A 16287-nucleotide genomic window follows, 5' to 3' on the forward strand; every position below is an offset into this window, starting at 1 on the left:
TAAGTTTTCCTGAATGCATAAAGGACCTTTAGGGAAATGAAATTTAGAGAGTGGAATTTTGAATGCCAAATACTTCAGGGTAGACTCACGTGAAAAATCACAACTTCTAATACATCAATAAGAAAATAAGAGAAAAAGTAGGTTTTCCAAGGATAATTGTTTATTTCAGAAAATACACATGCGAGGAGGGGAAGAATGTCAGAAGGAGGGATAAAGGATCACAAAGAGTCAGCAAATGACACAACTTTCTGGAAAATATCGTTTATTAAATGAACAAGTTAAAGCACCCTCTTAGAAGTTGCCTTTTTGATGATGGTTGTAATTTTTTTGAAACATCAAGAAACATTTTCCGTGAGAGAATTCTGAGGTCACTACCATTCGTCTGTCACTGTCTTGAAAGAATTCTTTTGTAGGGCCTATGACTGAACTTACTAGTACTTGAATGATAAATAAAATTCCTAGAAAAATGATACAATTTTTTTCTAATTTACATAAAATGGAGTAACTGTATTTTGAAGGCAAAAAGCTGCAAGGTCAATTATACAAAAATCATAGTAACCACATTTGCTTTCCTAGTCTCCATACTCTTCATTTAGAAATGTTCCTGCCACCAACATTTTTTCCTTCCTTGAGGTAACAGAGTCCAATCATGCCGTAAAAATAAAATAACTCCCTTTAGGAAGAGTCAAAGTTAAACATTACTTTTTGGTAGACAAAGTTGAGGAACATCTTTGCACAAATCAAATGCATTCCAGAATACTTGTCACTGACACGAAACAACACACCAGGGCTGCTGAAAGCAGGTGATGATAGTTCTGACATCGCCACACCTAGACCTCAAAAGCTTATTGATTCTTGTCTCCCTGCAGGCATCCTTTCAACTTCTCCACTCACCATGATGGAGATCTGAAGAAAGGCACTAAATCACTGTCTGGCATTCTCAGACAGTAAGCTAGATGACCAGATCTAAGGCAGCTTGGCACAGTAATCTCAGAGCAGGGAAGAGCTTCCTTTGCTTCTTTGAATCAATCAAAACCTGCTTTATCAAGAGCCTTAAAAGGGAAAAAAAATTCTTTTTCTTGTCTTTCATGAATTTTAATCTTTCATGTTTCCAATTCCATCACTATTCTGATAAATGGGTTCTACTGACCTGCTACACCACACTGCAACATCAGCTGCTATGTATCAGTAGATGTTGAAACTAAACACATCATCATTTTCACTATCATCATCTTTCAGAAGATGTCACAAAGAAACCAGAAATGTCTGGCATTCATTGATGTGATTTAATCACAAAAGCAAATATACTGAACCTATTACAGGCAAGCCACAATCATGAGTTGTACATGGTCTTGAGTTGCATTTGGCATTAATACTATAATGTTCAAGTCTTCAAACTCTTTGCTCAAATACTTTCTTCCTTCCGCACAGAGAAATCTTATGTTTCCAAGAAGGAATAATATAAGAAGCATAAGCCTCTGTCATTCTCTAATGCTGATGCATCCATATTCCTTGCCTCTCAAATCTTCTTTTCCTTCCTTTCTTCCCTCCTTCTCTTCACATCCACATGCTTCGACTTTGTTAATTAACAGTTCAGGAGGGACGCTTTCCTCTAGTGTTTCACACCCCTAAGTGGCATTCCCACCGCTTTGTTTTGAATTCAATATAAAGGCCATAGCTAGCTTAACTAAAACAAGGTAACACCATGAAATTAACCACAACTTATAATTCAATCATCTGCATACTGAATAAAAATGTATACAGTCTCTCCTATTTGCTAGGCACAGCAATGGTAGCTAAGAATATAAAAACATCCAAGATATTCTATTAAGTGTGTCCTAGGGCTTCCATTGCAAAGTACTACACATGAGGTGGTTTACAAGAGCAGAAATTTATTCTCAGTGTTCTGGAGGCCAGATGTCTGTTTCTAAATAAGGTCACATTCTGAGGTTTCAGGGAGACATAATTTTGGGGGCAATGCTACACAAAATAGTAGAGTTGCGTACTGGGCTGATGTCACTGCAGTACTCTCACACACATACTCAAGCCAACATTCATTGGTTAACTTGCCTTCCTAGGGCATGCCATAGAGTGGCCTCCATAAGACCTTTGCTAGTTAAAACATAAAAGTGGGTGGCTCAGCTTCCAGCAGCCAACCATGAGAGGATCCTGAAATGCCTTCTTGATGAAGGATCCTTGGAGACTAAGAAGTTGACTGTGTCACTGGGATCCTGAAATTCATTTTGCAGCATCAGGAATCTCAGCTTATAAGAGTTAGTTGGGAAGGACATCTCCTGAATTCTTGCAACGTGTAGCTCTATCCATTCATTTTGTATATCTAAGAATCACAGAATTTTTATATTTTAGAACTTGACAACAAGCTTTGGGATAAAATAACCTATCACTTCACACAGGAGATAAATCAGAGGGAATGAATATGTTCATCAGCTAATTAGGGAAAGAACTGGCAGAACAAAGGTTCTCCAATTCCTTGCTCAGGGTTCAAATCATATTTCTCACGTTATTAAAAATAATTTTCATTATGACTTTTTCTATCTGAACATGCTTTAGCTCTTGACTCCTCTAAAGAACAATTCAAAACACTGCTTCACTCATAGCATTTCAGAAAGCACATACAGGCACAACACCTCTCTTTCTTCAATACTGTTTTCTTCCTCCACTCTATGCAGAGTTTATGAATCTTTAGCATAAAAAACATTGAGCTTTTCATAATGCAGTTGTCCAAAGTTCCTCTAACTGTAACTATGGACACCATATGTTCAGTTAGACATGATAAAAACCAATTTTAAATTGCAAATTTTGAACAATAAAGCTCTTTCCCAGTGAAAAGAACAAAAAATAATATGCCTGCCTTTTTTTTTGGTGCACCATGAAACTTATTTATTCACTTCAATTCTGCATTTACACAAAAGTGCTGTAATAAAATATCTGTACACTACTTTTGTTACAAATATAGATAATATTCAAAATGACTTTATATATTCTAATGTAGGAGTTTCACGCTCTAAAATGGGAATGAACACATGATAATTCCTCACCAGTTGTCTCAATAAACAGCTCCATCTGTTTCCCTTAGTCTTAAACTATTGTATTATAAGATGTTAATATAAGGCAATGAAATGAAGTTATGTTAATCCCCTTAATTTTTCTATCAATTTACTAATGGCATACAACCAAAATAATTACCAACACATTGCTTTTTTCTCTGTCATTAAGATTAATACTAACTGAAAACCAATTGCACAGCACACAGACATATTTTCAGCAAAGCATCCCTTAATACCAGAACTAACAATTCAGAGAAACTTCCACGCTCCTTCATGTTTAGCATGGAGGCTTTCTAGAGAAACCATAGTCAATACAGGATAAAGCCATCATTTTACTTATAGAAAGGTGAAATATTATATGTCAAAAATGAAAATGAACCTCAAGATGTGCAATAAATGATTTCTTTACAAACTTAGGGACATTGATTCCTATTGCTGCTATTTTACTTGATCATGAAGCCCATTTTTGGAGAAAACTATATATGTATATTTAGAGCTAGGAGATGCAATGTTTAATAAGTAATATTTAAAATAATTAAACATTGAAAGAATTTTTAAAGACTTTCAGTACAACTTTTCTTAGAAGTGGGGAGAGAAGGTGGATTAACAAAATACATTTTTATAAAACTCGAGATTTTCTTCCTTATACTTTCATTTTTCACCTTAATTTCATGAAGCCACTTCTCCTTGGTTAGCTTTTGAGTGACTTTTTCTTTCTCTACTAAACACTGATCACACATTAAAATTTGCCCACCTGATTATAAAATGTCAGGTATCTTCAGGAAGAAAGACCAGCTTTATCTATGCAAACAAAGAGCCCTTCTCTTTGAGTTTACATCACAAAATATAAAGAGAATGGGAAAGTGATGCTAGAGTGTCAGTAAGAAAATCATTTCCATATGACAAAACAAACTTAAATGTTATTTTTTTTTTCCTATAGGATTGAAGAGCCCAGTGAACACAGCCTGCAAAGAAAATGCAGGATCACTCTCTCTATAGTGTGGGATGTGAGGGAGAAGTTGAAGTGGCTCAATTCTGGCAGCAAATTCAGGAGAGAACCATCAAAGTGACAGTGCCTTTTGTCCGCTTAAGGATGGCAACAGCTTCTTCATGGGTTACCCCTTCCAGACTCTGCCCATTGACAGCAATGATCTGATCACCCCTCTTTAGACGGCCATCTTCGGAGGCTGCTCCCTGCAATTATAAAGTGGGTTTATTTACTTCTCAAAAAAAAAAAAAATGCTGCCTCACAGCTACACAACAGAAAAAGATCCAAACAAGAATGTAAATTGCTCTGCGTGTACACACACATTGCTCTCAGTGCTCCACGGGTGCTCCACAGCCATTAAGCAATGATGAACAGACACAAAGGAAGCCTTTCTCCTAAATGGCTTTAGCACTGAGATTCCAATTTGAGAGAGAATTTAGCAGTCAGTAGATTAGTTGGATGGTTTTTTGGCTGTTCGGCACAGCAGTTGGTGGGAACTCAAATTAATAAAGAATATTTGGGAATATGCCTAGTAGGAATGATTTCATAGAATCCAAGATTTTTTATCCTGTAAAGAAGACCTACAGAAAGAAAACAAAGGATTAGCAGTTTTGTAGGACAAAAGCGGTTTTATAGGACAAGGACATGAGGGCCACCGAACCCAAAGTTCTGCAGAAGCACAAAAGCCCACATGTATGTTGACAAGCACAGGATGAAGCCCAAGTCATGCAAACTCTAATCCTAATTCTTTCTGTAGCTTCGAAAAGGAAGCTTAAGCTGCTTGATTCTTTACTTCCCAAGCGTAGATGGAGTCTTCATATTCCTTATGGGCCCTAAATGATTAAGACTAAACACAGACACTGCTGTTTGTAGAAGAACCCTATCTTAAGGCATACTTACAGTAAGCAATTATGCAATTAAATATAAGATAAAAAATATTGGAAAGTTAATGAGGAATCCATAATGATGAAATTCTTAAAATATGCTCTAACTAGCATGCCTTAAATAAACTGTTCTGAGGCTGAGAAAAAGGACTGCATGACTCTTTTATTTACTGGCAAGTGCTATTCGTGTTTTTAGACATACCAATGGCTTAAAAAAAATCTCACAAAATAGGCTCATTGTTAGATTGCTATAGATATAGCACTTTATATTGGTTGAAAAATAATAATAGAATGAAATCTCCATAGGTAAGTAATCAAAAGAATGATAATACTAATCTAAAGCCCCCAAATGAAATCTTTTAGTAGGTTAAACATAATTGTTTCTTTGTGCTACAAAATTTTGAGAATCTGAATTTCCTCCTGTAGGAAATTTCATCTAATTTTATAGTTCCTAAAAATTATCTTCATAACAAATTACCAAATAATAATTATATGGGTTTAAATTATTTTAACAGGCTCAGTAATGTTTTAATAACTTGTATCCTAAACATTCTTACCATCCAACAGGATGCTATATGATTACAACTATATATAATGGTTTTCTTTTCTTCACTGAATCCCTTAACTACACATAGCTCATTTGTGGTAGGTGACAGGGCTGCTGGATACGCAAAAATTTTAGCAGTTATTTTTCTACTCCATTTAATGAAATGAAACTTGCAAAATAAACACGTCTTAGCCATTCTGCATATGTATTATATGTACTCTTCCGTGCCTATTTTATATTTCACAACAAAAAATGCAAAGAAAAAGAAATGCCAGAGCTCTTTAACATACACATATTTAAAATGTCCTATTTTCAAAAGACATTCAACTATATGCATCTTGTTTGCAAAGGAAAACAATCAGGCCTGACTGTCTAACTCAAGTTCATGAATTTTATGTATATTGTTGAGAGCACCCATGGAACTTCAATTTGAGCCTATATTCCTTTAAACATAACTAAACCTCAAATTGGACAAAAATATTTAATGACCTGTTACTGTAGGGAGTTGTGCAAGAAAATAATCAAATGTTGACCATTTGGCATTACCTGAGGCCATAAACTAATAAGCCAGCTGCTGACCACTATTAGTGAACATTTTGTGGGGGGAAAGGGTAGTTAAAATTTGAAAGCTTACCTTCGCAAACACTGTTTTAACGTAAATGGGTAGGTCTCCATGAGGACTGCCATATCCTCCTACTATACTGAAGCCTAAGCCATCTGGTCCTCGGTCTAGTGTAATTGACTTACACTGAGGAGGCCTACAGTAAAGGGAAGAAAACAAGAGCTATTAGATCTCATATGTATATCAATGGGTTATCTGACACCCACCTAAAGCTGATAGAATTCTCTGTGTCACCAACAGTGGAAAACCATGGGTATTCAGGGATGCTTCAATTGTCAGTGTCTGCTGTGCTACAAATGTTAAATTTACATAATCTAATAAAGCCCTACTTAACTCCCTAATTCTATTACCCATGTATACTACCCTTAACCTAACATATTCATGGTAACTTCTCATTGTACATTGTAGCAGCTCTTTCTTTTTCCAGTTCATTTAAAGTGAGAGGAAGAAGCACTGAAGACTAAGATGGAATAAATCATAAACATCAGTATTACCAAGCTCAGAGACAAAAACAGATAAACAAAATAAAACCTGCATCAGATAATTTAAAAATTCTAACATGCTCCTCTCTTCTCCTCTCTCTATATTCTAATACTTTCGTACTCAAGTTTGGGTAATTGTAAAGTTTTTTTACTCAAAAGTATGATCTATTGACTGATTAGGCAATGTAGAAAATTTTAAAAGGATAGACTGACCCCAAGACTAAAATATTCCTTCAAACAACTCAAGAGATGAAAATGTAGGAAGAGCAGTAGCACACATACATGCCTGTCTGTCATCTTCCTACCTGCCTGCCTGCCTGTCTTTGATAAATCCATGCCAAACTTAAAGAGCTTAGACATACATCGTTTTCATATTTTATACTTCATCGCCCATCATTTCACCTTTATGTGGCTCATAGGGACACACAAACGATAGTATGTGAGCTCACCCTAAGTCATCTTGAAATATACTACTTGACGTCAGCCCAGTGAGAGGAAGACTAGAACTGGCAGGCTCCTGTTGATGACCTGTGACCACACTCACGTCTCCGCCAGCAACCACCTGAACACAGAAGAAATATAAATAGAAAAACACGCTCATGTGGCTAGGAAGACATCAGTAATTCTTCAAAAAGAGCACTGGGATTAAAAATGTGTATTTCATCATTCACTTAATCATTCCTGTTAAAATAAATTTCATAAGGTCCAGAGGTATCTTTGACACTAAGGATATTCTACTAATTCAATTCTATCAAGTTCCTGATGCTTTCAAACATGGTATCACATGTAATTGTTTTCTAAAGATCTTTAGAATACAAGCCACTCAATCACACCACTGAAAATTTCAGCAATTAATCATATCCTGCCAAGACTGAGAATTTTCCCCCTTAGATATAAAAAGTATGAAATAACATATACATTAAGAAAAAAATGAGATTAGTTGTTTGTCAGTTGCTTCATTTGCTATTATTTTCTCCCATTCAGAAGGCTGTCTTTTCACCTTGCTTATAGTTTCCTTTGTTGTGCAGAAGCTTTTAATTTTAATTAGATCCCATTTGTTTATTTTTGCTTTTATTTCCAGAATTCTGGGAGGTGGATCATAGAGGATCCTGCTGTGATTTATGTCTGAGAGTGTTTTGCCTATGTTCTCCTCTAGGAGTTTTATAGTTTCTGATCTTACATTTAGATCTTTAATCCATTTTGAGTTTATTTTTGTGTGCGGTGTTAGAAAGTGATCTAGTTTCATTCTTTTACAAGTGGTTGACCAGTTTTCCCAGCACCACTTGTTAAAGAGATTGTCTTTACTCCATTGTATATTCTTGCCTCCTTTGTCAAAGATAAGGTGTCCATATGTGTGTGGATTTATCTCTGGGCTTTCTATTTTGTTCCATTGATCTATATGTCTGTCTTTGTGCCAGTACCATACTGTCTTGATGACTGTGGCTTTGTAGTAGAGCCTGAAGTCAGGCAAGTTGATTCCTCCAGTTCCATTCTTCTTTCTCAAGATTGCTTTGGCTATTCGAGGTTTTTTGTATTTCCATACAAATCTTGAAATTATTTGTTCTAGTTCTGTGAAAAATGTGGCTAGTAGCTTGATAGGGATTGCATTGAATTTGTAAATTGCTTTGGGTAGTATACTCATTTTCACTATATTGATTCTTCCAATCCATGAACATGGTATATTTCTCCATCTATTAGTGTCCTCTTTGATTTCTTTCATCAGTGTTTTATAGTTTTCTATATACAGGTCTTTAGTTTCTTTAGGTAGATATATTCCTAAGTATTTTATTCTTTTCGTTGCAATGGTGAATGGAATTGTTTCCAAAATAAATGACCCAATCCAAAAATGGGCCAAAGAACTAAATAGACATTTCTCCAAAGAAGACATACGGATGGCTAACAAACACATGAAAAGATGCTCAACATCACTCATTATTAGAGAAATGCAAATCAAAACCACAATGAGGTACCACTTCACACCAGTCAGAATGGCTGCGATCCAAAAATCTGCAAGCAATAAATGCTGGAGAGGGTGTGGAGAAAAGGGAACCCTCCTACACTGTTGGTGGGAATGCAAACTAGTACAGCCACTATGGAGAACGGTGTGGAGATTCCTTAAAAAATTGCAAATAGAACTACCTTATGACCTAGCAATCCCACTTCTGGGCATACACACCGAGGAAACCAGAATTGAAAGAGACACATGTACCCCAATTTTCATCGCAGCACTGTTTATAATAGCCAGGACATGGAAACAACCTAGATGTCCATCAGCAGATGAATGGATAAGAAAGCTGTGGTACATATACACAATGGAGTATTACTCAGCCGTTAAAAAGAATTCATTTGAATCAGTTCTGATGAGATGGATGAAACTGGAGCCGATTATACAGAGTGAAGTAAGCCAGAAAGAAAAACACCAATACAGTATACTAACACATATATATGGAATTTAGGAAGATGGCAATGACGACCCTGTATGCAAGACAGGGAAAGAGACACAGATGTGTATAACGGACTTTTGGACTCAGAGGGAGAGGGAGAGGGTGGGATGATTTGGGAGAATGACATTCTAACATGTATACTATCATGTGAATTGAATCGCCAGTCTATGTCTGACGCAGGATGCAGCATGCTTGGGGCTGGTGCATGGGGATGACCCAGAGGGTTGTTGTGGGGAGGGAGGTGGGAGGGGGGTTCATGTTTGGGAATGCATGTAAGAATTAAAGATTTTTAAAATTTAAAAAATAAAAAACTAAAATTAAAAAAAAAGAAAAAAAAATGTGACAGAATGTATTTCCTGTGTACTTTCTTGGAACTCTCAATGTAATCATTTATGTTCAAGGGAAACAGGAAATAAAAGCAGGAAATTTCACTTTATAGTTTTAACATCAAAGCTCATGTGTCCTCAAGCTACCCACAATCGGAAAAGTTGGGATAAAAATCTTACCTGCATTTCAATGGAGCCAGGGGCATTTTTCAGTAAGTTAACTGCCTGGGTGTGAGTCATCCCCTCAGTGGATGTGCCACAGATACTGACAATCCTATCCCCAACCTGCGATGGAGAGAAATAGCCATCTGCTACAATGCCATGGAGAGGGGGACCATTTGCTTCCCCACCCTCCACACCACACATATACTGCTGATCAGCACCAGAAATATAACCAAGGAAACCTCCGACTCCTAGCAGCAGCAACCACAGAGAGAAGCTGCACATAGTGGCCATGCTCCATCATCTCTGGGAGCAGGGGCATGGAACCACACTTTCCTTCTCTGCACTTCTCCCAAAGAACACTGCATCTGTTATCATCTGTGAACAAGAATTCCTCTGGATACTATTATTATATACATTATCTGTGACTATAAGTCAAGGGTTGGCAAACTACGGCTGATAGGCCAGGACTGGTCCGTCGCTTATTTCGGTAAGTAAAATCTGGTTATAAGACAGACACAGTTACTCGGCTGCATTCACACAGTAGAGTTCATTAACTGCAATACAGACACATAAGCCCTGCACAGTCTGAAATATTCATCTTCAGCAAAAAGTGCTCTAGAGAGAAGTTTTCTAACCCCCGTGTTATGTGTACAACTAGTTTTAAAGCGCTAGTCAGAAATTCACATATCAAAGGGAGATTGAACCATTACTGATTTACACAGCATTTCTAAACAGTGGTCATTGTTTGAGACAGTTTTAAGGTATGAGGCCATACAGATTTTACTGTGTAGAGACTGAGTTACTAATGGAATATTCACATGATTTCAGAACTGGGCAGTTAGCATAAATTCTGTCATAGTGCTCTACATATGCAAAATCCCTCAATTTTGAAGCAAGTTTTGTAGTTTCACGTTATAAATCACATTTACATCAAGCTTCCACAAAACAGATAAATAAATGCAACACAGATGATAATTTTCAATTTAATAAAGTACCAAAAAGACATGTAAATAAAACATTTCACTTCAAAAAAATAATTTCACTTCATTCTGCCAATACTTTCTGAGAATACTTTCTGCTTTCTTTTAACTTCTTCCACAGGACTTCAAGCAAACAAAAATATTAAGAAACAACTGCAAATTATCCCATTTCATTTACTGACAAATTGCTTACAACAGCAAATTCTTCTTTTAAAATTTCCCCATTTTTTATTCAAAGAAACCCCTGTTGCAGCTATATTAGCTGATTTAAAAGCTGACAGAGAAGTTTCAAACTGCTTGCAACAGTTGGCCAGATGCAAAGGGTTTATAAAACCTATTGGCAGATTTGCTAAGGCTACCAGGGACTTTGTAGAACTTACTCTGAGTTTCTGCGTCTGAGCTGCAACTCCATTCGGGTGCATCATTGCAATAAATATAGGAACATCACCCAGTGGACTGCCCACTCCTCCAGCAATGCTGATACCCAATGAGTCAGTGGGCCCCTGCCACGGGACAGACAGAATACTTTGGTCAAACTGTTATCTTTCATTGGCTTTTGTTCTCTTTGGCACAACATTCTATAGTTAATTCTGATCTTCTAGACTTGAGGGAGGAAAAGGATGCCCAAGAAAACTGCATTAATTTATCTGATACAAGTTCTTAATGTGACTTAGAAAACTAAGCATCTGTTCGGGAGGTGAAAGAAACCACAACAGGCTAAATAAAAATCATGTTACAGGGAATGAGGACAACAGGGACCTGCATTCAAAGCCAGAAACCCACACCAACAAATGCTGGGACCTGGAACAAGTCCACTGCTTTCAATGAATCTCTAGCTCTTCATGGACAAAATGGAAATAACCGGGCCTCTTACAAAGAGCCGCAGTGACTACTGAATGAAATGGCGATGGTATGAAGTGTCTACAAGTGTGCTCAGCACTTAAATTTGCTTTTCTTTTCTCTGTTGTACATAGCTGTCAGAAGAATCTGTTTCAGAAGAATGGGAAACTTCTTCTGAAAGTCTGAAGAAGGCAAAGGTTTACTGATCCATAAAAGAAGTCAGAGAGGCCCGCATATTTTGTGTGGTGCTGGGTTGATACCATTTTGGGCAAAAAAGCGTATACCAAAAATGATTTTTCAAACAAGGAAATTCAGCAGAGTCTACATTGTGCTATTTTCACTGCATGTAATACATATTTTATCAGATGGTACCATAAAGCAGTAAGGCAGCTAACAGGAAAATATGCAGACGACCTTGGAGCCATCAGCGTGTATACTATTTTCTCTCTCCCCATTACCTTTTTAATTTCAACAGTTCTTAATCCCTGTATTTCAGATGCCACTGTAAATGAAAAAAAAAAAAACAAGAGAAAAATATGATTATTAACATATTTTTAATGTTAGTAATAGTTTAAATTTTAGTTTATTCTAAAACTAAATGGGACTAAGTACCTAAGTGAGGTACCCCAATGTTTTTGGAAATAGGGTATTCAAAGTTACTAGCACACATGATTACATCTGTGTTACAGAGGGGCTCCCAACTGAAAAAATGGCACACCATCCCATATCTTCCTTCTTATTTCAAGCACTGCTTATAAAACTGCATAATCCACTCTGAATGAGGCAAGGACAGGATGTGTTTTGGGCAGAGAGACACATGTGCACAGCTGAGAGGAATAAAGTCATGGAAACATTAAAAAGAATCCATGGACTTAAGTGCCTAAATTTCTAGAATATTAGTCACATTGCACACAGAGACTGCCATATGGTTAGTTTCTTCAATTTGAACAACTTTCAACCAATGCTCCAAGCCAAAAAGCCCTCTGCATCATGATTTCATGTAATTAAAACACAGGAGGATCATATTAATTTTCTCAATTGACATTTTTGCAATCTTATGAAAAATAGATGGCTTCAACTAATGGAATCTTCTGATTTATTACTATTATATTAAATAGAGAACAGGAATAAAAATCACACACCAATCTTCTTCGTAAGAAAAACATGACAGAATACTGATTCTAATGTTAGTAGATCTCCCAGGGAAAACATCAAATGGGAAATGCTGCCACAGGCATTGCTTCATGCTGTTCTCAGCTTTTGCAGGCACTCATTTTTGCACCTATTAGAGTTTAGGATGATTTAGAGGGAAGAAAGCTTCAGAGGTAAAGTAAAACAGGGGAAAAAAATCAGTGTTGATGGCCAAAATTCAATCCAGTAAATCATGCTTAACATTTCAATCCAATCTTACGTGCATTCTTCTTTGAACTACTTTCCAGTAACTCAGATGTACCAGATCCCGAAAGTGGAAAAGTAAATGAGGACAGGCTGGCTTCACTCATCTACAAAGACATAATAGTTGTCTTAGAGAGCTTGGGAAATAATAATACCCCTTAAGTATGACTTATATCGCAATTACTTTAATGCACTTAGAAATACTTGTTAAGCAATAGTGGCATTTGATAACTAGAAAGGTAATCAATATAAACAGTTTCCACTGAGTTTTGTTTTCTTTTAAAGGAAGAATGTGCCCAGTGACATAACTAATTAAAGGTAAAAGAATTTGATTCCAACATAATCTCACCCAAGCTAATCTTCTCTAAATTTAATCTAGTTGCACACAGATGCGAACTTAACTGCAGAAATAGGGCCAGGGACAGGAAACGAATGGTAATCATTTAGGGGTGACTGTGAGGTCTTTAAGGACAAACTATCACTGTGTTTTATATGTAGTGGTGAGCTTGTACAGTTCACCTACACAAGGTTCTTTTCAGTTAAATGCTGGCTGATAAATGTTTGCTATAAAAATAGTTTAAACATATACTATCTTGGTAGGCTTTATAATGTATTAATTGGTTCGTTTTTGAGATTATGCAAAAAGAATCATGTCAGAAAAGAAGAATGGTTTGGATTAAGTTTCTCAGAATGACTCACAAAGTACTTAAGAGCTTCACCTTGCTTGCCTGTCCATTCCCATCTCTCAAACTCTGTACCCTAGCTGCTCTGCCATGCTGCCAGGCCTGCATACAGGACCCTGGACAGACTGACAGGCAAGGCCATCTTTGAGCTCCTTTCAGCCTGTGAACTGCATCACCTTGATGAATTCCACAGCTACGCACCTGGCTGCTTTGAGAAGGTCTCCTCTCCGAATGGAATGGACCAGTTTTGACTCTTCCAACTTCCAAGGTTACTGTGCCTAGGGAACACTAGGGGGAGGTTGTTTGACAGAAACATTTAAATAGAATGCTATAGTCAGCTTTAGGATTACACTGTATTCTTTATGGCTGGGTTTTTGAAAGTCATGTTTCCTTTGGAATTTCTATAGGCAAGGATATCTCTCCCATCCTTTGCGGAAAGAGGTTTTTCTCAAACATTAAAAGTAGTAAAAACTGTAACAACAAATCAGTAGTAGCCACACCAAGTGTCTGTCTTACTAGCTCATAATTTACATGGAGAGGGTGTCTGTCCAGGCAAAGAGAAATGGAGAATCGACCAGTTTTCTCATGCAACACACCAATGTAGAGCCAAATGAGCCAAGGAATTTGGATTTTAAAAAACAAAACAAAAGCAATAAAAAACCACTATTGCAACAAGCTGCTTTGCTTTCAACAGCAGAGGTACTCAGATAATATAAGCTCTCTACTGCCATACTGCACCTGAATAGATCTATTATGCAATATTTAAGCCATACTGCTATAAACATCAAATGAGAATTGAGGAAAATTTCCCTGTTGTCCTTTACAAATAAATCACAGGCATGCAAGAAATGCTGTACAGTCTAATGTGAAAGCAGCAAAATGAGGTGGGTGAGAACTGGCATTTTGGAGTCAGATACACTAGTTTAAATCCAGTCTGTGTGAACTTAACAGATGTCTACCTTGATAAGCCTTTTACTCTGCATTTAGAAAAACAGAGATCATTATAGGCTGCTGTGATAGAATAATCCACGTACAATGCTCATCAAAATGTCAAACACATGCAGTATCATCAACTGTGTTGCTTTCAGGTTTTCCATTATAACAAACAGCACTGCAGTGAACTTCACCTATGTAAAATTTTTTGTGTACTGAGGATTACTGATGCAAGACTTTAAAATGAAGAATTACTAAGTCAAAACAACAAAATGCAGCAGCAGTTACAAATAGCAAAGCTACAGGGATATTTAAGGCTCTCATTATATACTGGCAAACTGGTTTTTAAATGAGGATTTAACTGGTTCTAAAATTATCTATGTTACATTATGGATGCCTCCTTCTCTATCTTTGAGAGGTTTTTGTCTCACAGAATTAACTATCATTTTAAATTTATCTCCTGAAGGAAGAGACTTCTCCTTAAAGAACTCTAATTACTTTATTTTCTGAAAATAACTCCAAGAAGAAATGATAGTTTAAGTGTGCATTAGTAACTAAATTTATATGTACATACCAGGTCCTCTGCAAACCAGAGGTAAGAACAAAAATGCCCACTTTAAATCGCTCTGTGAAGCTAAGCTTAACGACTGAAGAGGTTCTGACTAGAATCTGAGACCTCTGACATTATCCACTGCTGTTTAATAATGTCATGAAGTTATATGCTAGTGTTACCGAACATGTACCACATGACATGGATTCTGATGGCAATAGGTGCCTAGTCAACTTTGAACTATACTTTGGGTCATAAAAACACATGTTAGGTAAAGGAAAACAATGAGATAAGAATTGAGAGGAAATACATCTAAATTTCCAAGAACTGTATTTTTAGGTGACCATCCTATATTTTATAACTCATTTTTAAAATTAGACTGGTGCTGCCTTTCCAATCAGCAAATGATTCTTCATGGAATTTACTTTGGAGGAAAGAGATTTCACAGTGTAAAACGTATTTAAGCTTAGCAATGATACCTTGGGATGGAGGCCTTATAATGACTGAATTAACAACAGTGGTAACTGTTGAAGGAACTGTCAGGTAAATCGGCAAACACTCTTCCACATTCTTCATCTCTGGGGAAATACTGGGTTGGCAAAAAAGTTCATCTGGGTTTTTCTGTAAGATGGTGCAAAAAAACCTGAATGAACCTTTTGGCCAACTCAATATAAGGATGTCCAACGTAGTGTGCCCAGGAAAGGGTTAGGGCGGGCAGGGCAGTCCAGAAAGCATGACGCTCAGAGGTGCCCCGTTTGCCCCTCTGATCTCCCGCCTTTCTGTGGGAGCATCCCTGCCAGGATGAGATTCTCCCCTTATGCCAGAGGTCGTAAGAATACATCCAGATATAAATATGGAGGCGGGGTGAATTGACATGAAGACATTTTATTCTCTTTTGTGGCCTGAATATGTGCTTTTCTTTCAAGAAAAGAGCCACATAACAATCACTTTATGATAAAACATCTGCTAAGATCACAGATATTCAGTTCATAATTCTTACTGTGTGTGCTCCCTCACTCAGTCATGTCTGACTCTTTGCAACCCCACAGACTGCAGCCCGCCAGGCTCCACTGTCCATGAGATCTGCCAGGCAAGAATACTGGAGTGGTTTGCCATTTCCTTCTCCAGGGGATAATACTGCTACTGCTAAGCTGCTTTAGTCGTGTCCGACTCTGTGAGACCCCACAGATGGCAGCCCACCAGGCTCCCCCGTACCTGGGATTCTCCAGGCAAGAACACTGGAGTGGGTTCCCGTTTCCTTCTCCAATGCATGAGAGTGAAAAGTGAAAAGTGAAAGTGAAGTCGCTCAGCAGTGTCCGACTCTTAGTGACCCCATGGACTGCAGCCCACCAGGCTCCTCCATCCGTGTGATTTTCCAGG

General features: G+C 37.3%; 1 protein-coding gene across 10 annotated transcripts in view; it reads right to left on the reverse strand.

The window, feature by feature from the left end:
* Window positions 1–2873: 2873 nt before the first annotated feature.
* Window positions 2874–16287, reverse strand: part of MPDZ (multiple PDZ domain crumbs cell polarity complex component) — a 175573-nt gene continuing 162159 nt past the window's right edge. For all 10 annotated transcript variants that reach the window (XM_069576572.1, XM_069576571.1, XM_069576568.1 and 7 more), the window contains 8 exons: window positions 13626–13712; window positions 12758–12848; window positions 11805–11848; window positions 10887–11009; window positions 9542–9646; window positions 7041–7153; window positions 6122–6245; window positions 2874–4262 (listed from right to left, as the gene is read on the reverse strand). In XM_069576572.1, coding sequence (XP_069432673.1) covers window positions 4116–4262; window positions 6122–6245; window positions 7041–7153; window positions 9542–9646; window positions 10887–11009; window positions 11805–11848; window positions 12758–12848; window positions 13626–13712 — 834 coding nt within the window. In that variant the 3' untranslated portion in view covers window positions 2874–4115. The remainder of the gene's footprint in view (window positions 4263–6121; window positions 6246–7040; window positions 7154–9541; window positions 9647–10886; window positions 11010–11804; window positions 11849–12757; window positions 12849–13625; window positions 13713–16287) is intronic.

Source organism: Ovis canadensis, chromosome 2 (genome assembly GCF_042477335.2).
Source record: "Ovis canadensis isolate MfBH-ARS-UI-01 breed Bighorn chromosome 2, ARS-UI_OviCan_v2, whole genome shotgun sequence".
Classification (NCBI taxonomy): domain Eukaryota; kingdom Metazoa; phylum Chordata; class Mammalia; order Artiodactyla; family Bovidae; genus Ovis; species Ovis canadensis.